Below are 27,471 nucleotides of genomic sequence, written 5' to 3' on the forward strand. Positions count from 1 at the left end.
TTGGATGAAGATCACTGACAAGTGCTGTAGTCTTAAAATCACTGATAGTTCTGGCTGATCACATGTACAGCAAAATCTTATACTAAGAGAGGCCATGTCCTGTTCTGAGGAGGAACAACATGAAGGGTCTGTTCTTGATGGAAACTGGCACTGCTACACCAAGGTGTACCTGTACTGTAACAGCAGTACCTTCAGTGAAAGTTTTCCTCCTTGTAAGATTGTTCTTTTTCTCTGGCGAGTATACACACTATAAATATACCATCCCTTGGAGTTGGCGAGACACCTGCACAGACCTTCTGTGATAGCTATATGATAAACTGTACCATCCTAATCCTGAATCTGCATCTCCTTGGTGATAAAATAATTTTGAGTCTGAGCCAAAGGAAATGTTCCACGTTTCTCTCGTAGTTGTCTGTAAGAAGATATTAAAACATACAGCATAACTGTAAAAATACCAAGAATTTTCATAGCTTTTCAATAGAATTCAAAATTGTTTTTATATAAACGTCTAAGAAAGTATCAATTGAAATGTTGTATCCTTAAAATGGACTGTTCTATACCTATCTTTGTTTACAATGGAATAGTCCAGATAAAGGTGATATTTCTCCCTCAATAAAACATAACAGGAATTGGACAGTGTTGATTCACTGTTCATGTTAACCTATGGACTATTCCATTTAAACATCTACCCCTGGATTACAAAGTAAGTCACTTCTATCCATGGTTCAATTTCCCTGCCAATTACTGTAAAGCAAATAATCAATTAAATTCTATGGGTTGAACCCCTTAGCAAATCCTAGAGTCATAGGGTAGGATAATTTACTGAATATCCCTAAACTAAATCTGGAGTCCTAGGATGGGATAGATTTGTACTGGAATAGCCTTTAACAAAACCTGTAGTCCTAGGATGGGATAGATTTGTACTGGAATAGCCTTTAACAAAACCTGGAGTCCTAGGATGGGATAGATTTGTACTGGAATAGCCTTTAACAAAACCTGGAGTCCTAGGATGGGATAGATTTGTACTGGAATAGCCTTTAACAAAACCTGGAGTCCTAGGATGGGATAGATTTGTACTGGAATAGCCTTTAACAAAACCTGGAGTCCTAGGATGGGATAGATTTGTACTGGAATAGCCTTTAACAAAACCTGTAGTCCTAGGATGGGATAGATTTGTACTGGAATAGCCTTTAACAAAACCTGGAGTCCTAGGATGGGATAGATTTGTACTGGAATAGCCTTTAACAAAACCTGGAGTCCTAGGATGGGATAGATTTGTACTGGAATAGCCTTTAACAAAACCTAGATTTGTAGAATAGCCTTTAACAAAACCCTAGGATGGGATAGATTTGTACTGGAATAGCCTTTAACAAAACCTGTAGTCCTAGGATGGGATAGATTTGTACTGGAATAGCCTTTAACAAAACCTGGAGTCCTAGGATGGGATAGATTTGTACTGGAATAGCCTTTAACAAAACCTGGAGTCCTAGGATGGGATAGATTTGTACTGGAATAGCCTTTAACAAAACCTGGAGTCCTAGGATGGGATAGATTTGTACTGGAATAGCCTTTAACAAAACCTGGAGTCCTAGGATTTGTACTGGAATATTAACAAAAGATTTGTACTGGAATAGCCTTTAACAAAACCTGGAGTCCTAGGATAGATTTGTACTGGAATAGCCTTTAACAAAAGAGTCCTAGGATGGGATAGATTTGTACTGGAATAGCCTTTAACAAAACCTGATAGATTTGTAGTCCTAGGATGGGATAGATTTGTACTGGAATAGCCTTTAACAAAACCTGGAGTCCTAGGATGGGATAGATTTGTACTGGAATAGCCTTTAACAAAACCTGGAGTCCTAGGATGGGATAGATTTGTACTGGAATAGCCTTTAACAAAACCTGGAGTCCTAGGATGGGATAGATTTGTACTGGAATAGCCTTTAACAAAACCTGGAGTCCTAGGATGGGATAGATTTGTACTGGAATAGCCTTTAACAAAACCTGGAGTCCTAGGATGGGATAGATTTGTACTGGAATAGCCTTTAACAAAACCTAGGATGGGATAGTCCTAGGATAGGGATAGATTTGTACTGGAATAGCCTTTAACAAAACCTGGAGTCCTAGGATGGGATAGATTACTGGAATAGCCTTTAACAAAACCTGGATTTGTAGTAGCCTAGGATGGGATAGATTTGTACTGGAATAGCCTTTAACAAAACCTGGAGTCCTAGGATGGGATAGATTTGTACTGGAATAGCCTTTAACAAAAAGTCCTAGGATGGGATAGATTTGTACTGGAATAGCCTTTAACAAAACCTGGAGTCCTAGGATGGGATAGATTTGTACTGGAATAGCCTTTAACAAAACCTGGAGTCCTAGGATGGGATAGATTTGTACTGGAATAGCCTTTAACAAAACCTGGAGTCCTAGGATGGGATAGATTTGTACTGGAATAGCCTTTAACAAAACCTGGAGTCCTAGGATGGGATAGATTTGTACTGGAATAGCCTTTAACAAAACCTGGAGTCCTAGGATGGGATAGATTTGTACTGGAATAGCCTTTAACAAAACCTGGAGTCCTAGGATGGGATAGATTTGTACTGGAATAGCCTTTAACAAAACCTGGAGTCCTAGGATGGGATAGATTTGTACTGGAATAGCCTTTAACAAAACCTGGAGTCCTAGGATGGGATAGATTTGTACTGGAATAGCCTTTAACAAAATTTGTACTGGAATTTGTACTGGAATAGCCTTTAACAAAACCTGGATTCCTAGGATGGTTGAGATTTGTACTGGAATAGCCTTTAACAAAACCTGGAGTCCTAGGATGGGATAGATTTGTACTGGAATAGCCTTTAACAAAACCTGGAGTCCTAGGATGGGATAGATTTGTACTGGAATAGCCTTTAACAAAACCTGGAGTCCTGATAGATTTGTACTGGAATAGCCTTTAACAAAAGGAGTCCTAGGATGGGATAGATTTGTACTGGAATAGCCTTTAACAAAACCTGGAGTCCTAGGATGGGATAGATTTGTACTGGAATAGCCTTTAACAAAACCTGGAGTCCTAGGATGGGATAGATTTGTACTGGAATAGCCTTTAACAAAACCTGTAGTCCTAGGATGGGATAGATTTGTACTGGAATAGCCTTTAACAAAACCTGGAGTCCTAGGATGGGATAGATTTGTACTGGAATAGCCTTTAACAAAACCTGGAGTCCTAGGATGGGATAGATTTGTACTGGAATAGCCTTTAACAAAACCTGGAGTCCTAGGATGGGATAGATTTGTACTGGAATAGCCTTTAACAAAACCTGAGAGTCCTAGGATGGGATAGATTTGTACTGGAATAGCCTTTAACAAAACCTGGAGTCCTAGGATGGGATAGATTTGTACTGGAATAGCCTTTAACAAAACCTGGAGTCCTAGGATGGGATAGATTTGTACTGGAATAGCCTTTAACAAAACCTGGAGTCCTAGGATGGGATAGATTTGTACTGGAATAGCCTTTAACAAAACCTGGAGTCCTAGGATGGGATAGATTTGTACTGGAATAGCCTTTAACAAAAAGTCCTAGGATGGGATAGATTTGTACTGGAATAGCCTTTAACAAAACCTGGAGTCCTAGGATGGGATAGATTTGTACTGGAATAGCCTTTAACAAAACCTGGAGTCCTAGGATGGGATAGATTTGTACTGGAATAGCCTTTAACAAAACCTGGAGTCCTAGGATGGGATAGATTTGTACTGGAATAGCCTTTAACAAAACCTGTATTACTAGGATGGGATAGATTTGTACTGGAATAGCCTTTAACAAAACCTGGAGTCCTAGGATGGAATAGCCTTTAACAAAACCTGGAGTGTACTGGAATAGCCTTTAACAAAACCTGGAGTCCTAGGATGGGATAGATTTGTACTGGAATAGCCTTTAACAAAACCTGGAGTCCTAGGATGGGATAGATTTGTACTGGAATAGCCTTTAACAAAACCCTAGGATGGGATAGATTTGTACTGGAATAGCCTTTAACAAAACCTGGAGTCCTAGGATGGGATAGATTTGTACTGGAATAGCCTTTAACAAAACCTGGAGTCCTAGGATGGGATAGATTTGTACTGGAATAGCCTTTAACAAAACCTGTAGTCCTAGGATGGGATAGATTTGTACTGGAATAGCCTTTAACAAAAACCTAACAAAAGTCCTAGGATGGGATAGATTTGTACTGGAATAGCCTTTAACAAAACCTGGAGTCCTAGGATGGGATAGATTTGTACTGGAATAGCCTTTAACAAAACCTGGAGTCCTAGGATGGGATAGATTTGTACTGGAATAGCCTTTAACAAAACCTGGAGTCCTAGGATGGGATAGATTTGTACTGGAATAGCCTTTAACAAAACCTGGAGTCCTAGGATGGGATAGATTTGTACTGGAATAGCCTTTAACAAAACCTGGAGTCCTAGGATGGGATAGATTTGTACTGGAATAGCCTTTAACAAAAACCTAGGATGGGATAGATTTGTACTGGAATAGCCTTTAGTCCTAGGATGGAGTCCTAGGAGATAGATTTGTACTGGAATAGCCTTTAACAAAATAGCCTTTATTTGTACTGGAATAGCCTTTAACAAAACCTGGAGTCCTAGGATGGGATAGATTTGTACTGGAATAGCCTTTAACAAAACCTGGAGTCCTAGGATGGGATAGATTTGTACTGGAATAGCCTTTAACAAAACCTGGAGTCCTAGGATGGGATAGATTTGTACTGGAATAGCCTTTAACAAAACCTGGAGTCCTAGGATGGGATAGATTTGTACTGGAATAGCCTTTAACAAAACCTGGAGTCCTAGGATGGGATAGATTTGTACTGGAATAGCCTTTAACAAAACCTGGAGTCCTAGGATGGGATAGATTTGTACTGGAATAGCCTTTAACAAAACCTGGAGTCCTAGGATGGGATAGATTTGTACTGGAATAGCCTTTAACAAAACCTGTAGTCCTAGGATGGGATAGATTTGTACTGGAATAGCCTTTAACAAAACCTGGAGTCCTAGGATGGGATAGATTTGTACTGGAATAGCCTTTAACAAAACCTGTAGTCCTAGGATGGGATAGATTTGTACTGGAATAGCCTTTAACAAAACCTTGAGTCCTAGGATGGGATAGATTTGTACTGGAATAGCCTTTAACAAAACCTGTAGTCCTAGGATGGGATAGATTTGTACTGGAATAGCCTTTAACAAAACCTGTAGTCCTAGGATGGGATAGATTTGTACTGGAATAGCCTTTAACAAAACCTGTAGTCCTAGGATGGGATAGATTTGTACTGGAATAGCCTTTAACAAAACCTGTAGTCCTAGGATGGGATAGATTTGTACTGGAATAGCCTTTAACAAAACCTGTAGTCCTAGGATGGGATAGATTTGTACTGGAATAGCCTTTAACAAAACCTGTAGTCCTAGGATGGGATAGATTTGTACTGGAATAGCCTTTAACAAAACCTGTAGTCCTAGGATGGGATAGATTTGTACTGGAATAGCCTTTAACAAAACCTGGAGTCCTAGGATGGGATAGATTTGTACTGGAATAGCCTTTAACAAAACCTGGAGTCCTAGGATGGGATAGATTTGTACTGGAATAGCCTTTAACAAAACCTGGAGTCCTAGGATGGGATAGATTTGTACTGGAATAGCCTTTAACAAAACCTGGAGTCCTAGGATGGGATAGATTTGTACTGGAATAGCCTTTAACAAAACCTGGAGTCCTAGGATGGGATAGATTTGTACTGGAATAGCCTTTAACAAAACCTGTAGTCCTAGGATGGGATAGATTTGTACTGGAATAGCCCTACAAAAGTTAATATGTCTTACTTTGCAGCAGAGATTAATGGTTTGTTAATGTCATATTCCACTGTGTGAGGTGTGGTCACCACTATATCTGATTCTTTGTTGAACAGATCCATCTGTAAAAGAAATTATGGTAACATTTTGATCTCAAATTTTGTTAAAAATAGAAACTATAGGCCCAATGAAGTTGTTTAAATGTTAAAAAAACTTGACCCCTGTGACCTTGAATATATGTCAAGGTCATTTCTTTTCACAAACTTTGTCAGGCTTTATCATAGAAGCATACCAGCCAAATATCAAAGCATTTGGTCTATTGGTTATTGAGAAGAAGTTGTTTAAAGGAAACAATTGACGCTGGACAACGTATGCCACACCACAGCATAAGCTCACTTGGCCCTGTGAACCAGGAGAGCTGAAAAGGGCTATCATACATATAACTTCCACTCCTCACCTTTTCCTTCTGATCTAAATCTATTGAGGATTTAATAAATCAAGGGTTTCATGAAGTACCTTGTACAAAAGCTTTTTTTTCAAAAGTGGTCAACGGTGACCTTTGACTTTTAACTTTGACTAGTGAGTCACTAGTAGTGACCTCTAAAATCTAATCTGTTGTAGAATTGATAGTGTGATGCTATAGTGTGAATATGAACTAAAAATTGCAAAGATGTTCGTGTATAGGGGGTATTTTATTATAAATAGTCAAGAGTGACCTTTAACCTTGACTGATGACTACCAAAATCTAATCTGGTGTAGACCATGATGAAGTGATGTTATGGTGTGTATGTATATGAACTATATCTGTCCATGGGTTTATGAGATATCTTGCCTACATGTTTATCACGGACACATACGGACCTACAAATAGATTACTACATACTCCCCCTTAATTTAAGTTGAGGGGTATAACAAATTCTAAGAGAGGCTAAATTTTGGTTTGTGTTGTCAACAGGGAAACTTTATTTTCTCTTTAATATTACTTAATAGAGAAGCAATTCATTCTTCCTTTTGTTTACATTAACATGTTGTCATAAAACTTAGAAGTTTATACCAAGTGATGGGGGTCACTGGAGAACATTGTAATTAAAGACATCAGATACACATTCAGTTTTGAAATCCTTTGTGTCTGCTTTGTAACCACACATATGGAAGATTTAATATAAGGAATAAGTTAAGAGTTTACCGTGGTCTGCCACATTTTATGTGTCTTGTATGAATTGAGGGCATTGTAGCCATTCACAGATTTTGGGAGCTGGCTGAATCCTTGTGCAGTCTTTCTTTTGGAGAGCATGCGTCGGAGCTGGTCCCTGTTTAGAGCCCCAGTGAGTCTGGCATACACAGAGTCCTCATTGTCCTCCTTCAACAACGGGTGCACCAATAAAAGGCCAGTCTCCGAGACAACGTTGGTAAACCTAATGTGGAAAGAAATGTTTCTGTTAAAAATGATATTTTAAAATTTACAACTGACAACATTAAATGTGGTCAGGATGTTCAGTTAGGTTATAACTATTTAACATATTTATTGTGCTACTCTTACCTTTGTAAGTTAGGAACTGGGGGAGGGGTCGGTCCAATTTCATGTAAAATATGATTTTTTTCCCTAGAGATTTACCACACTAAACATGGTTTATATTGAATGTGGATTCATTAATTTTGAAAGAGAATTTAAAGCTTTTACAATGAAAGGTTACAAATGCAGAATGCTGAAGGCCAAGCTATCATAACTTCTGGTCAGATGACTTATAAATTGTGATATTAAGAATCAAAACAACAAACAGTAGACAGAGTGATTTAAACAGCCCATTGTTATTAGATAATAGATTATAACAGGTGAAAAAATACCTGTATTTGGTATATCTGAAACTAGTGCTGAATACCTGGTAAATAAAAATTCTTTAAAAAAAAAAAAAAAAAACCTGAATTTTCAGTATTAGAACTTACACTTTCCAAATGCTTTTGAAAAGATTCCTTCGCTCTTTTTCTAGAGCAGCCATCTGTTCATGCCACATAGTCATACTCATGTGAAACTTTTCATCAATCCGTTTCATATAGCTGATGATGTCCTTTCTCATCTCCATGCCCAAGTGCTCGTCACTCAGAATGACCTTTACACGAGCTGATAACACACAGAGAAATTAAAAATCAGATTTTGTAATGATATATCTAAGAATCTGTGGTTCAATATATTTCAGTTTACATGAATGACACAGAAACACAGACAAAAGGAGGCAGTTTCTCACTTGTGACCTGTCTTGGCCTCAAAATCAGATCTACAACTCCCAGTTATCTTGCTAAGAAAATCTGCAACAGTCACTGCTGGACAACTTTCCTCTTAAAAAGATGTTTCAAAGTTGAAGGGATAAACAGACAGAATATTCTTGATGTGATCGGTGGCAGAACATTTATTAAACAATACTAATACTTGAGTTGTGAAATATACATGTTTCTCCTGATATAAACCTTAAAATAATGTTTGTTTTACATTGTCCACCATTCAAAACAACAGAACCAAGGGCCTTAACAGTCACCTGAGTTACAATACTGTCATTGTTCTCATAATATGTCGTAGAAATAATCTTGTTAATTAAGTAAGATAACTTTAACTATAATGTACATTTAATTCAAACCTAAACTGTGCATAATATTAACTGCTGTTCCATGCTAAGGCTTCTAACCAAGAATTTGTTATATCTGGGGGTCAGCCAGGATCAGTATTTGCATACAATCAAACTGTCAACTTATACTAGTAATTCTAACCAAGTTTAAACCATTTCCAATAAAAAAAACACAAATTAAGCTCAAAAAATTTAATTTTCGTTTATAAACTATTGTAAAAATTCATGCATCCCTTTGGCGATAGACCCTGTGGTTGTGAAATTTACAATTTAAGTAAAGCATCTTATAACACATTTCCATCTCAGAAGAGTATTTGATTCTACAATATTTGGGTATATTTGTATAATAAGAGGATTTTTTGAGATTTCAGTCAATTTGACCCTTTTTGGCCTATCTCTCAGGTCCCTGGGGTGGGGACCATATAATCAATAATTTTGGAAAATAAATATGTAAAAGGTCAACAGAGAATGCCTGACAAAAGGGGATTGCAACAGATCACTCAGGAGATCTAAAAACTAGGGGTGTACACATGCCTCCCAAAGCCTGGTTTAGAAAATGTTGTTATACTTACTTCTTGTCTCTTTGACAGTCTGAAATGCTATATACTGCTCCACTAAATATCGTAATCGCTTCTGAGGGATAACCATTGCCTTCTTAATCAAGGACACTGCCATCTATAAATAGATCAGGTAAGGGGTTAGGATAAAGACTGGATTGAGGGTAATAAATGTGTTACTGCAGAATTAGTCATTTTTGTGTGGTTTTATTATTGTTTGTTTTGTAGGTTCCCTTTTGATTGGTGATTTCAGATGTCTACAAGTAAACTGTTAAAAATTTGACAAAGTTTCAGAATAAAATCATTTTGAAGTAATGGACAAGATCAGATGGACAAGGATTAGTATTTTTGCAAAATGACACAAAATTTGAGAACCAAAGATAGAAATGTACAATAAGTTAGTCCAAAGATAGACTGTACAATAAGTTAGTCCAAAGATAGACTGTACAATAAGTTAGTCCAAAGATAGACTGTACAATAAGTTAGTCCAAAGATAGACTGTACAGTAAGTTAGTCCAAAGATAAAAATGTACAATAAGTTAGTCCAAAGATAGAAATGTACAATAAGTTAGTCCAAAGATAGACTGTACAATAAGTTAGTAACTGTACAATAAGTTAGTCCAAAGATAGAAATGTACAATAAATAAGTTAGTCCAAAGATAGAAATGTACAATAAGTTAGTCCAAAGATAGAAATGTACAGTAAGTTAGTCCAAAGATAGACTGTACAATAAGTTAGTCCAAAGATAGACTGTACAATAAGTTAGTCCAAAGATAGACTGTACAATAAGTTAGTCCAAAGATAGACTGTACAATAAGTTAGTCCAAAGATAGAAATGTACAGTAAGTTAGTCCAAAGATAGACTGTACAATAAGTTAGTCCAAAGATAGACTGTACAGTACGTTAGTCCAAAGATAGAAATGTACAATAAGTTAGTCCAAAGATAGAAATGTACAGTAAGTTAGTCCAAAGATAGAAATGTACAGTAAGTTAGTCCAAAGATAGAAATGTACAATAAGTTAGTCCAAAGATAGACTGTACAATAACTTAGTCCAAAGATAGAAATGTACAATAAGTTAGTCCAAAGACAGAAATGTACAGTAAGTTAGTCCAAAGATAGACTGTACAATAAGTTAGTCCAAAGATAGAAATGTACAATAAGTTAGTCCAAAGATAGACTGTACAATAAGTTAGTCCAAAGATAGAAATGTACAATAAGTTAGTCCAAAGACAGAAATGTACAGTAAGTTAGTCCAAAGATAGACTGTACAATAAGTTAGTCCAAAGATAGAAATGTACAATAAGTTAGTCCAAAGATAGATGTAATGTACAAAGATAAGTCCAAAGATAGAATGTACAATAAGTTAGTCCAAAGATAGAAATGTACAATAAGTTAGTCCAAAGATAGAAATGTACAATAAGTTAGTCCAAAGATAGAAATGTACAGTAAGTTAGTCCAAAGATAGAAATGTACAGTAAGTTAGTCCAAAGATAGAAATGTACAATAAGTTAGTCCAAAGATAGAAATGTACAATAAGTTAGTCCAAAGATAGACTGTACAATAAGTTAGTCCAAAGATAGACTGTACAGTAAGTTAGTCCAAAGATAGAAATGTACAGTAAGTTAGTCCAAAGATAGAAATGTACAGTAAGTTAGTCCAAAGATAGAAATGTACAATAAGTTACTCCAAAGATAGACTGTACAGTAAGTTAGTCCAAAGATAGAAATGTACAATAAGTAAGTCCAAAGATAGAAATGTACAATAAGTAAGTCCAAAGATAGAAATGTACAATAAGTTAGTCCAAAGATAGACTGTACAGTACGTTAGTCCAAAGATAGAAATGTACAATAAGTTAGTCCAAAGATAGAAATGTACAATAAGTTAGTCCAAAGATAGACTGTACAGTAAGTTAGTCCAAAGATAGAAATGTACAGTAAGTTAGAAATGTACAGTAAGTTAGTCCAAAGATAGAAATGTACAATTAGTTACTCCAAAGATAGAAATGTACAGTAAGTTAGTCCAAAGATAGAAATGTACAATAAGTTAGTCAAAAGATAGACTGTACAGTAAGTTAGTCCAAAGATAGAAATGTACAGTAAGTTAGTCCAAAGATAGAAATGTACAATTAGTTACTCCAAAGATAGAAATGTACAAAGTTAGTAGATAGAGTGTACAATAAGTTAGTCCAAAGATAGAATGTACATGTTACAAAAGATAGACTGTACAGTAAGTTAGTCCAAAGATAGAAATGTACAGTAAGTTAGTCCAAAGATAGAAATGTACAATTAGTTACTCCAAAGATAGAAATGTACAGTAAGTTAGTCCAAAGATAGACTGTACAATGTACAATAGAAATGTACAATAAGTTAGTCCAAAGATAGATGTACAGTAAGTTAGTCCAAAGATATGTACAATGTACAGTAAGTTAGTCCAAAGATAGAAATGTACAATAAGTTAGTCCAAAGATAGAAATGTACAATAAGTTAGTCCAAAGATAGAAATGTACAATAAGTTAGTCCAAAGATAGACTGTACAATAAGTTAGTCCAAAGATAGAAATGTACAATAAGTTAGTCCAAAGATAGAAATGTACAATAAGTTAGTCCAAAGATAGACTGTACAGTAAGTTAGTCCAAAGATAGAAATGTACAGTAAGTTAGTCCAAAGATAGACTGTACAATAAGTTAGTCCAAAGATAGAAATGTACAAAGATAGAAATGTACAGTAAGTTAGTCCAAAGATAGAAATGTACAATAAGTTAGTCCAAAGATAGAAATGTTCAGTAAGTTAGTCCAAAGATAGACTGTACAGTAAGTTAGTCCAAAGATAGACAATGTACAATAGTCCAAAGATAAATGTAAGTTAGTCCAAAGATAGAAATGTACAGTAAGTTAGTAGAAATGTACAAAGTTAGTCCAAAGATAATGTACAGTAAGTTACTCTAAAGATAGAAATGTACAATAAGTTACTCCAAAGATAGACTGTACAATAAGTTAGTCCAAAGATAGACTGTACAGTAAGTTACTCCAAAGATAGAAATGCACAGTAAGTTACTCCAAAGATAGAAATGTACAATAAGTTAGTCCAAAGACAGAAATGTACAGTAAGTTAGTCCAAAGATAGAAATGTACAATAAGTTAGTCCAAAGATAGACTGTACAATAAGTTAGTCCAAAGATAGAAATGTACAATAAGTTAGTCCAAAGATAGACTGTACAATAAGTTAGTCCAAAGATAGAAATGTACAATAAGTTAGTCCAAAGATAGAAATGTACAATAAGTTATATAATTTTCTTGTTTCAAAGACCAAAATGATAGCTGTATTAATACCACTTTATGTTGTGACTTACTGTTATACAAAGGAAGTCTGTATAGCATGAATCATTTAGAGAAAAATTTTCTAAAATTTTATAAAAAAAATATTACTCACTGCATACAGATCCTTGGATATCTTGTTATCTTCAAAAGCCCTCTGTAAAATGTCCAGATTTTTCTTTTGGTCGCCAATGGTCAACTTCAACTGAGCTTCATTACTTTTCTTACTCTGAATAAGTATACAATCAATATCATGTTACTTTCTTGTAATAGATTGAAACAGCTGGACCTGCTAACCCTGCACGAGAAATGCCAGGCACAAATCGGGACCAAGACTGGAATGTGAAATATCTGACACATCCAGTTTGAGGGATTCAGTTATACTATGTACCTGTCTTAAACTAACTGAATATCACTTGTTAATTGATATGAATATAAAAATTTCTGTATGAGACAGAGTTGGTGTACATTCTGATGTTCTGTACAGCTTTAAATAGAGTCCATCTTTATTACTAATTATTTCATACTTTACGGGAAATTCCAAAACTGTGCATTTTGAGCTTTACAACACCAGTACAGGTGTTCATTTATCAGGGAATATTGACATGCAGCAAGGGACATTTCAACCAGGATACGCAAAGGCAGTCTAAATATATCTCTTCAAGGAGTCATCCCTAAAAGGAATTCTGAAAATGTAGCTGTCATGTTTATTTCTGTAAAGAGCATTCACATGCAAGTATGAAGGTCTTGTCCTAAACTGTGAACTCTTTTTATTCTGATACTGATTTCACTACAATACATGAGGTTGTGATAAGATGAATTAATTTAAGCACTATAACCAACAGGTTGTTGGTGTGAAGTAAAGAGGGATTCAACCCCAACCAATTAGTATAAGGAAGGCTGGTTGCCAAATATTCTGTTCTGTTAAGAGACCCTGCTTTCCTTTCTGATACACACCGCTTTCAGATCCATTCTGATCGAAGTCACCATGATATCTTCTCTCTCCTTGATCTGTTCCTCCAAAGAAGTCTGGAAATCTGCTTGTCTGAATTAGTAATCAACCAACAAATATAGGACATGATAATAGGATAGGATCCAAAATCTGCATGGTTAGTCACCTATTGACTTAATAGCAAGATCAATATCAACAATGGTACCTGACTCTTATATCTGTGGTATTAGACATTTCTTTCTTCTAAATAATACCTTAAGGTATTCATAGAAAAGTAAAAATCTTTTTAGCTTTTGTTTTATTGTAACTCTATATACTAAAATCAATATATTTTCTCACACATTTACACAAAATGTGTGTTTGTTTTACTATATCCTACATATAACTCAACTGTCAATATGTTTTGAGATCAGTCTATACCTACATCCAGTTAACAGAGACACACAATTGCCACAGACTTATGTCATCAATTAGTCCATTTATAAAGAGCTAACTGAAAAGTTGTTAATTACTATTGACACAGTATGTTAGACTTCAAATGGTGCATGCAGAAATAAAGCTATCAAATTGTCATCTGTTTCTACATTAAACCCTTTATTAAAGAGATCTGGTCTTATCATTCAACGCTTTTGAGATTGTCCTTTTACTTTCAAAACCTCAGTGTCATGAAAACTTTTTCAGATTTCCCCTTAAAAATTAAACTTATATTTTATATTATTTCCAAAACCATTTATACTTATCACACTTGTTGGCCCAGATGTAAGTGCATGAAGGTTGTTATTGTAGGAGTAAACTATAGTGCACTGAACTCTGGGTGCCTTGGTAAAAGGCGAGTACATCACTACTGCACCAACCGACCACCAGTATACTTAATACAGAATATCCATTTTACCCTTTTTGAGATTTCCCCTATACTTACAGAACAACCATTTCACTCTTTTTGAGATTTCCCCTATATTTACAGAAGTTCTATTAAACAATTTTGAGATTGCCCTTATACATAAAGAACATCCAGTAAACCATCCTCTAGTATACTAACAGAACATCAATTCACCCCTTTTAAGATTTCCCCCTGTATTTACAGAACTTCCATTAAATTCTTGTGAAATTTCCCTGATAAATAAAGAACGTCCAATAAACTATTCCCTAGTATACTAACAGAACCTTAATTTCACCCCTTTGAGATTTCCCCTTTATTGACACAGCCGTCATTAAACACTTGTGAAAATTCCCCTATACTAATAGAACATCAAGTAAACTATTCCCTAGTATACTTACAGAACATCCATGTCCTTTTGGAGGCGGTTGTACATCTTCCATACCATTCTGTATCTCTCTAACAATGCAAGGTACTTCTTGTCCTGTCCAGGTTAGAATAGAAATATCACAAATGAAACTTCATCCTTACAAATAATTTACTTACACTTAATTACAATGATTGACCAATGTATTACAGAAATCCATCCTTGATACACCAGAGGTTACGATCACTCACTCTCTGCACCCCTGAAACATTTCCTGGTAAAACTGAAGCCACAATTGAAATAACTTGACTGGTCAAGAATAGGTTGTAGGAGAAAAATAAAAAGAGTAGTCACAGACTGACGTGCTCATTTAAAGATTACAATGGAGTGATGTCCAACGTCAAAGCCTCTACAATATACTGTTTTGCAATCTAGAGATTTGTTTGATGTACATCAAGGGATGAAACTAGTCTTCTCATCTTATCCACAATGTGTTGCATATGGAACCTTCGATTTTGACATGATGTATTCCAGTGATGCAGAGAGTGAATGTAAGCATAACCACCTGAGTATTGAGAATGACAGAAATCAAACATTTCTGTACCATTAAAATGGTTAAAATATGCATCAGGATTTGTTTTTGTTTTTCTTACTTAAAGATAATTTTCAAATCTTTTACAGAAAATGTTTAAATTTCATGGCATACTTACTGATGAAGAAAGATCTGAGATTTCTTCAAACTTTTGCAATCGTTCCTTGGCCTTTTTCAGTCTGTATGTCAAACGTGTGGTCTCCATCTTGGCTGCTGTTACATGTTTGACCTTAGCCTGCAAATTCATGTAACAGTAAACATCAACAGGCACAGACAAGACACTTCAGGTCTGAAATAGTCAACACTACCGAGACAAGACACTACAGGTCTGAAATAGTCAACACTACCGAGACAAGACACTACAGGTCTGAAATAGTCAACACTACGGAGACAAGACACTACAGGTCTGAAATAGTCAACACTACCGAGACAAGACACTTCAGGTCTGAAATAGTCAACACTACCGAGACAAGACACTACAGGTTTGAAATAGTCAACACTACCGAGACAAGACACTACAGGTCTGAAATAGTCAACACTACGGAGACAAGACACTACAGGTCTGAAATAGTCGACACTCATCAGACAAGACACTACAGGTCTGAAATAGTCAACACTACCGAGACAAGACACTTCAGGTCTGAAATAGTCAACACTCATCAGACAAGACACTGCAGGTCTGAAATAGTCAACACTACCGAGACAAGACACTACAGGTCTGAAATAGTCAACACTCATCAGACAAGACACTACAGGTCTGAAATAGTCAACAATCAACGGACAAGACACTTCAGGTCTGAAATAATCAACACTCATCAGACAAGACACTACAGGTCTGAAATAGTCAACAATCAACGGACAAGACACTACAGGTCTGAAATAATCAACACTCATGAGACAAGACACTACAGGTCTGAAACAGTCAACACTCGTTAGACAAGACACTACAGGTCTGAAACAGTCAACACTCATTAGACAAGACACTACAGGTCTGAAACAGTCAACACTCGTTAGACAAGACACTACAGGTCTGAAACAGTCAACACTCGTGAGACAAGACACTACAGGTCTGAAATAATCAACACTCATCAGACAAGACACTACAGGACTGAAATAGTCAACAATCAACGGACAAGACACTACTGGTCTGAAATAATCAACACTCATCAGACAAGACACTACAGGTCTGAAATAGTCAACAATCAACGGACAAGACACTACAGGTCTGAAATAGTCAACACTCATCAGACAAGACACTACAGGTCTGAAATAGTCAACGATCAACGGACAAGACACTACAGGTCTGAAATAATCAACACTCATGAGACAAGACACTACAGGTCTGAAATAATCAACACTCATGAGACAAGACACTACAGGTCTGAAACAGTCAACACTCGTTAGACAAGACACTACAGGTCTGAAATAGTCAACACTACCGAGACAAGACACTACAGGTCTGAAATAGTCAACACTACGGAGACAAGACACTACAGGTCTGAAATAGTCAACACTACAGGTCTGAAATAGTCAACACTACGGAGACAAGACACTACAGGTCTGAAATAGTCGACACTCATCAGACAAGACACTACAGGTCTGAAATAGTCAACACTCATGAGACAAGACACTACAGGTCTGAAAGAGTCAACAATCAACAGACAAGACACTACAGGTCTGAAATAGTCAACACTCATCAGACAAGACACTACAGGTCTGAAATAGTCAACAATCAACGGACAAGACACTACTGGTCTGAAATAGTAAACACTCATAAGACAAGACACTACAGGTCTGAAATAATTAACACTCATGAGACAAGACACTACAGGTCTGAAATAGTCAACAATCAACGGACAAGACACTACAGGTATGTCAACGGACAAGACACTACAGGTCTGAAATAATCAACACTCATGAGACAAGACACTAAAGGTCTGAAATAGTCAACACTCATCAGACAAGACACTACAGGTCTGAAATAGTCAATACTCATCAGACAAGACACTACAGGACTGAAATAGTCAACAATCAACGGACAAGACACTACAGGTCTGAAATAGTCAACGATCAACGGACAAGACACTACAGGTCTGAAATAATCAACACTCATGAGACAAGACACTACAGGTCTGAAATAATCAACACTCATCAGACAAGACACTACAGGTCTGAAACAGTCAACACTCGTTAGACAAGACACTACAGGTCTGAAACAGTCAACACTCGTTAGACAAGACACTACAGGTCTGGAATAGTAAACACTCATGAGACAAGACACTACAGGTCTGAAATAATCAACACTCATGAGACAAGACACTACTGGTCTGAAACAGTCAACAATCGTTATACAAGACACTACTGGTCTGAAATAGTCAACAATCAACAGACAAGACACTACAGGTCTGAAATAGTCAACAATCAACAGACAAGACACTACAGGTCTGAAATAGTCAACACTCATCAGACAAGACACTACAGGTCTGAAATAGTCAACAATCAACAGACAAGACACTACAGGTCTGAAATAGTCAACAATCAACAGACAAGACACTACAGGTCTGAAACAGTCAACACTCGTTAGACAAGACACTACAGGTCTGAAATAGTAAACACTCATTAGACAAGACACTACAGGTCTGAAACAGTCAACACTCGTTAGACAAGACACTACAGGTATGAAAAAGTCAACATTCATCAGACAAGACACTACAGGTCTGAAATATTTGACACTCATGAAACAAGACACTACAGGTCTGAAATAGTCAATTATGTAATGTTACCTTAGACTCTTCATCCTTGATACGTTCAACAGAGCGTGCCTGGGTGAGACGTTGCTGTTGTTGGAACTCCTTTTGGGCCTCGATAGCACTTTTCACTACCATGCGCATCGCCAGGAATGCATTAGCCAGGGTAAGCTCCATTTTGTGCATGTCTAAGTAAGCAAAAATGTACATTTTGAACTCCAGTATCCAGGTATAAAGTTTTATAATTATTGTCACAAATACAAGTACACAATACAGAAAAGATGTTATTGACAGAAAAACAGAACTTTGTACAGTAAGTAATTGGATTTTCCTGACAAACAGAAATATGACACAACAAAAGGTTTACCCTGTATGTCTGACCCCTCGCGACTGATACTTAGGGCAGATTCATTAAAAAGGTGTAAGTTATAGGACCTTGACCTGTTAGCTTATTACTTCAGGCTAGCTCCACTTCCTTGGTAACAGGGTCAATAAGTGCATATGACCAAAGGAGAAAAAACGTTAAAAAAATGGAGTCTGTCAATAAGAGAATACATTTTCAGGACTAGAGTTAAACTTTAGCCACATTTACATCTGAATTTATGTTTGTCTTGCTGTGTTTATTACCTTGTCAAATGCCTAGGTCATTTTGAGGCATGTGTCAGTATATAATAACTGGTGGCTACCTCACTGAACAACATATCAGAGGCCCGCCATATGCTATCAAGTACAATGGGGGTATAGTATTTCACCCAAATACACAACAAAAACAGCACAGGAGGCTTACATAGGCTATCCCGGTTGCTTTTGTCTATAAAATCATGACAATAAAACATTTAAAAATGAAAAGTCAGCATAAATTGTCGGATTCTCGGTTTCCTGAGAAACACGACCAACCATAGGTAGGAATTGTTGAACCTCAAACCTCAGATCTTCACCTGACGTTACGTAGGCTAATATTCCACTGACTGAGCTATGACTACCCTTTCTTGAATTCATTTAAAAATAATGTACATTTTACAGCATTACAATAGACATATCACATGGTTCAAACAGAAATACATTTAAAAAGTATCATTTTCTTGAAATCTCTATAACAAACTCCAATGTTTTAAAACTTACATTCAACAACATTTCCTACCAACAACGCTAGCATTTCCCGCGGGTCAGGTACAAGCTATCAGGAATGTCAGAGAAAACAAAAGAAGGCAGAAAGAAAGAAAGAAGAAACAGATGAAAATTAGAAAAGACAACAGGAAAGTATTTACAAAAATAAATGAGAGGTATTTTTGTTTCAACAATGTTGTTTAACTTCCAGAAGGTAAAGAAACTAATGGTAGTTCATTATTAAACAGACTGTTAAGTGATAAATGATGATGTAGCGGTCATCCTTTACTCTTTCAATGCCTCAAACAGGGACCTCGTGTTCAACAGTCTAGCACTCTCACAAGGTAAGATAAAGAGAAATTCTCACCGGTAGAGTTGATAAGAAGCTAGTATTTTAACACGATGGCTAGTGTCTTCCTTGAATTGGCAATAAATCAGTCAAACTTTAATGAAGTTACTTGTGACTATGATTTTCTCTTTCTGTGACCTTCACCTTGGTGAAAGGAATAGCATAATACTTTACCTTTGTTTATATTATAGAAAGAAAACAATAAGAAAGAAGATACACAGAACTCTATTGCCCCTCCCCCTCCCCTCTCCATCAAAACAAAAGCTCCATTTAAGGTTATCTCAGGGCACAGATATTGTTACCTTTTCTGGAATGAGAGTAGGCAACTGTGTGAGAGCAAAGGCAGGCTCCTTGAGGTTTTCTTTCTCTAGAATTGTGATAACATGATCACGGAAGTGTATGATAGCACGCAGCACCCTAAGTGTATCTTTCTGAATGGCATGTAGATGATCTTTGTGATTGTTCTCAACCCGCCGCACGGCTGCAATGTTTCTATAAAATCAAAATTTCAAATTTCAAATTCAAAGAATTGTGATATGAAAGTTCTTATATTTGAAAGCCTATTCCGTCTATTGTGATATAATTTAGGAGGAATACTAAGCTCAAACTCCAGTAATTGTACTCAAACATCGACGTGACTGATCAACGTGGGACAGACAGAAGCAGACTAAATCAGCAGTGATCAAACTTCAGTTTATTTTCAAGAGTCCTTTCAAACTTTATTGCCAAAAGATGAGTTCCACAATGTAAATGTTAATTACTTCCTGAAGTTCCATCAAAATTCTACAAGTACAGGACTCGGGACTTACAAGTCAATTTATCACTGCTTCAGACCAAACTGCTTCACAAGTATAGGTATTTTGAAATTGGACAGTATCTAGAACAACACTTCTGATCATTTATCATGTACCTTGATCGTTCTTTCTTCAGGAAGCCTTTAAGTTTCTCTATCTCGGTGTTAAACTCATTCTTCATTCCTGATAACAATGTCTTGTAGTAGGCAGAGTCTTTCTCCACATCTTGCTGCTGTCCCAAAGAACATTAAGGTCAATTGAGTACATATTCATATAAATTTATCATACTTTCAGTGTCTGTAACCTCTAGCCATCTAATATCTGGTTATTATGACCTCTTCAAAGTCAAAGGTGAAAGGGTGTCTTAAGGGTCATCAGGGAAAAACTCTTAAATTCAATTGTGTTGTGATCACGTTTACATGTATCTATATGTCTTTAGATGATGTTCTATATATATATATGTATATATATCTAATGTTATGTTTGAACATTATTTTTTGCTAAATATGAGATCCAAAAATAATTTTCTAATTTTTTAAATACTGATCAAAAGTAAAGAAACATCAGGTAATTCTAGCATTTACCAAGCTTTGAGTAGGTCATGATAAAATCAGGTAAGTTGACCATGTTTTCAAGAATCAATATTGATCATGTTGATTCAAGCTTTATCTAGACACCAATAACATTTAATATTTAAAAAAAAAATAATTCTAAGACTACAAGACTAGAAAAAATACATATATATTTTTGTTGGGACATTTTTTTGGCTTCAACGGATACACTTGTATTAATCATTAACCTCCATCAATAATGATACAAAAAAATGCTTAAGAAAGATTCTTCCCCAATATGAAGGAGAAGAATTATTGTATCAATCATTGAAGTGAATTGCTTCATGTATGGATGCTTAACAATAAAGATGACCAATACAAGATTTCATGTTTGCAAAAAAAACCAAAAAAACCCACCAAAACAACAAAATACGAGTTTATCTGACCTTAAGAGTAATGTTTTTTTTCTTTCTAGCTAATCTAAGCTTTTATGTATTTGAAAAAATAAGAAAACTGAGCAAGGATTTTAATATTTTATAGATATGATCAACTGTAAATAAGAAAGAACTCCAGAACTTGCCAGGTAACCCTATATCAAAAAACATGTCTATTTACTCTTACAAAACATCCATCAACCAATCAAACTGCAGGAAATTTGTAATTAAGGTAATGAATTGACAACAAATAAACAAATCTTAAGGTGAATTTTGACGATATGCCTTACCGGAGCCTCTATGGGCACCTCAATCATATTAATGGTGTCTGGCATGGCTTCCATGGCTTCTTCAGCAGCACGCTCAGCTTTCTCCAAGTCTGATCTTAATATCCTCACCTTCTCTATACAAACAAATGATACAATGATTTTTAGTTAATTCTAAAACAAACCTGACATCTTTCACAATTAGTAATTCAATAAAAAATTTTCAAGGGAGATAATTAATTTAAATATCACACCATACAGTAAGGCCTCCACATCAGAACACCTACTCGTTCTTTGGTATATATAACTTATATAGCTTATACTAGGTAATTAAATCACTCTTTAATACAAGTTATACCAAATAAAGCAGGATCTTTTCCACATCTGCTTTATGATTTAGTTTGAAATCTTAGTTAAGAAACACGCTTGATTTGTTGTTGAGGGTAGTGTACTTTCCTTCAATGGTCAGAGAAATACTTGTTACTGTTTTTTTTGGTTTAAATTCAATGTAAAAGGTTCACATCTTCAGTAAATTGTTTTCTTGACTAAATTATGCAAACACTGATAAAGACAACACTATGCAGTGCTTCAGACTTTCAACTCCTCATGTTCCACATTTATAATTTCTATGATGCTTTAAATTTTGACCTATTAAGCTCACTGGGTCTTTCCTGGTTTAGTACCTTCTGTGACCACTTTCACCAGTCATGTTTTGATTAGTTGTGACCTCTCTGAACCCACCAGATTTGACCTCGTGACCTGTATGACCTTGACCTTACATCTTTGACCCTGATTATTTGCATACCTTGTTCATGCTTTAACTGTCGGTCAAGTTCTCTCAGTTTATCCCTCAATAACTCAATTCTGTCCTGCACAAAAAATAAAGAACGTAATCCTAATAAATATTCAAACTCTGACATTTTCTTTAAATTTTCATACAAGTCAATCTAAGAAGGGAGATAACTACTGAATGTGTAATACAAAGTTTTACACAAGAAGGGAAAAGGATAACTTCGTTGGAGGAATATCAGAGTTTTCAAACTGTGAAGGTCACAGGTTTGATACTTAAGTACAATTACTCTGGTGGGCCTCCAACATTATGTTCAGTGGCAAAGCCACCAGCTACTGTAAGGAGACATCTTAAAATGATTATGACTTTCCAAAGGGCAAAATAATCAGCCTAACAAGCAGAAAGGACTTTCTCCAGTACATGTATACCAATCACTTACCAACGCCTCTTTTAACTTGACTTCTGTTTCATCCAATTTTAATTGAGTAGAAGAATCAACAACCTTGATGACCTCTACAAGAAAAAAAATTAATCATTTACAACTCAAGTCTACTCCGTACAGGGAAACATTCACCTAATGTTTTTTTTTAAAATTCTAGCATAAAACTGGTGATTTTATCCTAAGAACACATTTTTCGACTTTTGCATTAAACTTTAGCCCAACCATAGCATCTAAATCAATAGTTAAAGCATCACATTACATCACACTTACATATTTTCCTGTAAATAAGCTCCTGCCCATAAATAAGCCTCTACTTCATTTATACAGAATCATCAATGTTAAAATACGAAGCTAAGGAGTTCCCAAATAAGCTCACCCCAAAATTTAAAACCAAATTTTTACACCAGGAGAGGGAGTTTACTACAATACAACATAAGATTACTACACAAAACAAAATTTACTCCCAGCAGAAATCACAGAAGTAATTAAACAGTATGTAGCACATGAATAAGGAAATCTAACAACCTACAACACCTGTGGAGTGGATTTACCTGGCGACGGTGGAGGTTTCTTTGGTTTCTTGGCAGCAGCAACTTCTACCTCCTGGGTAACGGTCACGGTTTTCTCGACGATCCTTGTCTCTATCTCTGCCTGAAGGATCTTCATCTGTGACTCATATCCTTGTAGTTTCCTCATCAGAGTCTTATTCTTCTCCTCATACTGAGCCTGTAAATATCACCAACCTAACTGTTTAAACCCTTAAAATAGATAACATAAACTAAATTGTTATACATGTACTTATATATATTTGTTTTTAAAGTACCGATACTCTAAAAATTGAATGTTATCTAAAAATTAATGAGTTTTTTTAAAAATTATTTCCTGGGGATCTGAATACATGGATTTTGATCAGGAAACAAACAAATGTAAACTGACGAGGAAAATATATAATTTTACAGTACAGAATGATTAGGACTGATGTATATATAGGATGACTCCGTTTAACATTATTTATTTCAGATCTGTTGGAAAGACATTTTATAAAAACAAAACATGTACATAATCTTTTCCATTCTCCAGCCTGGCATAAAACTTTCATTTATATGTAGAGATATATAATTCAAGCCAAGACAATTTGACCATCGTTGTACTGGCTGAATGTCGTACAGCAGGTCACTTTCAGTGAGATGATATTTTCTGCTTTTTCAAGATACATCAACATAATAGCAACAATTAAATCTGTGAAATGATAAGACAAATGTGTATTAGTATTAGATGTCAATTTTTATCCAGACTGTGAAATTCTAATTCATTCAAATTTAACTTGATTGTTTTAAAAGAAAAATTTGACCAGACAAATTACCCGCTACACGATATGTAACATTACCCGCGATCATAGATACTGGGTTTAATGTCAAATCTGAAGTGGCAGCCTAGGACTTACTACACATTAACTAGCTCAGGCTTAATCAATTATATCTCTAAAACAATACCCTATATCCAAACACATCATGATATATCCGTTCTTCAGAACATTTTCTTCAGGTTTGTAAAGTCAATAGAATAGAAGTTCTTGTAACACAAGCAGTACAAGATTAGAGTATGACGTTTCTATGACTACACGGTCACCTTCATCTTATCACAACCAGTACAAGATTAGAGTATGACGTTTCTATGACTAAAGATCCCCTTCATCAGATAAATGACCATTGTGGAGCATACTAGCAGACGTACATAGTGTACAAGATGGAATTGACCAAATTTTCGGCTGTACATAGTGTACATAGAGTACATAGTATTATAGTACATCTGTAAAAGTTAGTCAATTCCTTCCCATGTTGTACACAATGTACATCAATGCTAGTATGCTCCACACTGGTAAATTGTCCGACAAAGGTGACCGTGTATTCATCAGTGGAGAACAGCCTCCAAGACAAGATAATTCTTCAAGAGCCGACGTCTGATAAACACAAGTGTATGTTGTAGTTCATCACCAGGTATCTGGAGATCTTTAGGATACAAAGTCGTCTTAATACAAAGGAATAAAGCAGGAAAGATTCCTCCTTTTTGTCATGCTCCAAGCTTATTAAATCACATCAATCTATGAAAATGTAAATATTCCTGAAGAAACACCAGACATGTTGTTCAGTGAAATCCTACAGATTGAGAGCTGTATCTCTTCTCGATTACATGTCAATAGTCAATACACTATCTTTAATCCAAACTTATCAGATTGTTAAAATACTGTATTCATTGGAATTTTTAGAAAGTTTACACTTGTATATATATAAAAAAAACTTAAATTCATGATATATGATTTTATACCATCGTTCTTTCAGATGGATGAAAGAACTTGCAGTAGTCAGTAACAGTCAATATATTCTTTATCTGTCATCTAAGTTGTATACATATCAAATGTACACTACTAACTGGTAATAGTTCATTGGTTAAATAGACCATTAAACAAGTTCCTTATTTCCGTCCTTGTTAAATCAAATAAGTGTTTATCATCCATCTCCACAGATAATTTGGTCACTTTCTAAAACAAAAACATAAAAGAAAAAATGTTTTTACTCTGTCCGATTTTTAACAAGATAGTAACTTGTATACCAGTAGGTTCTTCTTCTCTTCCACGTCGACAGACATACGTCGTACCACCTTTTTCACTTCATCCATCTCTTTGACCTGTTTCTCAGCCGCAGCTTTTGCTATATTCATTTTCTGTGAAGAACGAGAGAAGTTGAAACATTGAACATGACAAGATCAGTTTGAGAAGGACAAATTTAAAATAAAACAAGCCAGGTGAGTGAAAATTGTCTTATCGATTACCTGTAGATTGGAACACAGAGGATCAGACAAGAAAGAGAATGACTGTTAGTACAGTAGGACCTGGCCAGGCCTTAATAACTCCTACTCATCAGAAATAAAACCTGCCTACAGACGTTCTCATGGAGCGTGATATGGTTTTATAGCACTTAAAATTTCTGTTAAAGCTGATAAGAAAACAACATCAAAAAAATAGATCTGTGCTTATTTAATAAAATAAATCCCTAACTGTGGTTGAATTTGTTTTACTGGCTGGAATATGTAGAGGCTTGTCCCGATCATTAGTTATACATTTGATATCATGGATCAGATAGGTAATTACCAGTACTTAGAAATCTTATTGTTTCAGGTATTTTATCACAATTCTACTTCAAACAAATTCCTATACAAATATTTAAAGTAGTGACATTCGAACACTTTATTAAAATGCACAGACAAGTGACAATTAAGCCTAGCAGACAATAATTGGAGGATATTGGTCAATCTGTTCTAGAAAATTCAAAGATTTAAATCTGCTGTCTTATATATACCGTCTTCAGCTCCTCAACAGTCTTGCGTTTTTCTTTGAGCTCCATCTCTTTCTTGGACATGGCGACAGAAAGGTTTCTGAACTGTTTGGTACATTTTCCATACACTACAAATACCACAAGTTTAACAATAATGAGAAAAACCTTCATCAGTTCAAAAAATATACAGAAATGATTGTTTCACAACATGTATCACTTTACATAGTGTATCAAAATAAGTACAAGTATGGAAATTTTGCAATAATTTTCCATTTTGATGCCACAGAGAAAGTAAAATATTATCATAAGGTCAACCGCGTCTGTTGCATCACACTGTTTAGGAAAACTTCATTTTATGGTGATAAGTCCTACCATGTTTGAAAGAGTTTGAACACTGTTGGAGTGATCTACAGACAAATCAATGTCAATGACAGAGAGGGAGACAACATGTTTTCATATGTTCTGTCAAACTTTTGCAATGAAATCTTACATACAAATCAATGGGTACAGTATTCCCAGCAGTGAGACAATGCTAAGAAATAGGATTGTAACCAACCCATCAGTATTCTCTGATTGTCTGAACTTACAGTGCTTGTGACTAGCATTTATCACCAAGAAATAGGACAAGTTAAGGAGACTGAAAACCTGTAACCAACCCACCAGTATTCTCTGATTGTCTGAACTTACAGTGCTTGTGACTAGCATTTATCACCAAGAAATAGGACAAGTTAAGGAGACTGAAAACCTGTAACCAACCCATCAGTATTCTCTGATTGTCTGAACTTACAGTGCTTGTGACTAGCATTCTTTGTCCACTTTACCGCATCATTGAGTGTCTGTAGCACCATCTTGACTGCATTGTCCCACTTGACCGGATCAGAAAGAAGAGCTCGCTCTGTAACAATAATGACACACATTTCAAAAAGATTTTTCTTTAAAACGAACATTTATAAATGTATATAATAAATAACAGCAAGAATTTTGATTTAAGAGACCTGCATCACTCACCTGGCTAATTCAGATATTTAAGTCATCTAACAAATAATTTCAAATATGACAAATTACTTCTGAAATAATTTCCTTATTGGGTCCCATCCTTCTGTTCAAACGGATGTCTGATTCACAAGTCACAAAAATTGCTCCAGATCAAACTTTAATGGAAGGAATTTTTAAGAACATATATTTCCCAAATTGGGCTCATATTTCCACAATTGGGCCCATCCTTCCCATATTTCCCCAATTGGGCCTGGGCCCACCCTTCTCACCCATCCTTCCTGCCCCAGTGGAGCCAAATCAACCGTTTATACAGAACTGATTCCCAAACCTAACATCTATACCAGACTGATTCCCATTCAACCAAGAATGCGTCAGAACAAAATTTGTTAAAACCAAATCATTCATACAGGAAGAGTAGGATTTTAAAACATTTACTCTATTTCCCCTCTTGGGCCCCACCCCTAAGGCCCCTTGCGGTTGAGAACCAGTATTACCAAAACATGGTTCCCCTTCCATCAAGAATTCTTCTAACAAATTTGGTCAAAATCGGT

At 35.7% G+C, this 27,471-nt stretch overlaps 1 protein-coding gene across 1 annotated transcript in view; it reads right to left on the reverse strand.

Moving 5' to 3' along the window:
- Positions 1-327: 327 nt before the first annotated feature.
- Positions 328-27,471, reverse strand: part of LOC132549918 (paramyosin-like) — a 37,395-nt gene continuing 10,251 nt past the window's right edge. Inside the window, exons 9-28 of the mRNA XM_060213905.1 lie at positions 26,712-26,819; positions 25,949-26,052; positions 25,203-25,313; positions 23,144-23,318; positions 22,590-22,663; positions 22,166-22,229; positions 21,385-21,497; positions 20,226-20,341; positions 19,618-19,807; positions 18,982-19,036; positions 17,896-18,047; positions 15,231-15,347; positions 14,555-14,637; positions 13,282-13,369; positions 12,440-12,553; positions 9,026-9,128; positions 7,780-7,954; positions 7,022-7,250; positions 5,866-5,957; positions 328-412 (exon numbers count right to left, since the gene is read on the reverse strand). Of these exons, the coding sequence (XP_060069888.1) occupies positions 328-412; positions 5,866-5,957; positions 7,022-7,250; positions 7,780-7,954; positions 9,026-9,128; positions 12,440-12,553; positions 13,282-13,369; positions 14,555-14,637; positions 15,231-15,347; positions 17,896-18,047; positions 18,982-19,036; positions 19,618-19,807; positions 20,226-20,341; positions 21,385-21,497; positions 22,166-22,229; positions 22,590-22,663; positions 23,144-23,318; positions 25,203-25,313; positions 25,949-26,052; positions 26,712-26,819 (2,348 nt within the window). The remainder of the gene's footprint in view (positions 413-5,865; positions 5,958-7,021; positions 7,251-7,779; positions 7,955-9,025; positions 9,129-12,439; positions 12,554-13,281; positions 13,370-14,554; positions 14,638-15,230; positions 15,348-17,895; positions 18,048-18,981; positions 19,037-19,617; positions 19,808-20,225; positions 20,342-21,384; positions 21,498-22,165; positions 22,230-22,589; positions 22,664-23,143; positions 23,319-25,202; positions 25,314-25,948; positions 26,053-26,711; positions 26,820-27,471) is intronic.

Source organism: Ylistrum balloti, unplaced genomic scaffold, assembly GCF_031769215.1.
Source record: "Ylistrum balloti isolate Yb309-2 unplaced genomic scaffold, AGI_CSIRO_Ybal_v1 Utg370090, whole genome shotgun sequence".
Lineage (NCBI taxonomy): Eukaryota > Metazoa > Mollusca > Bivalvia > Pectinida > Pectinidae > Ylistrum > Ylistrum balloti.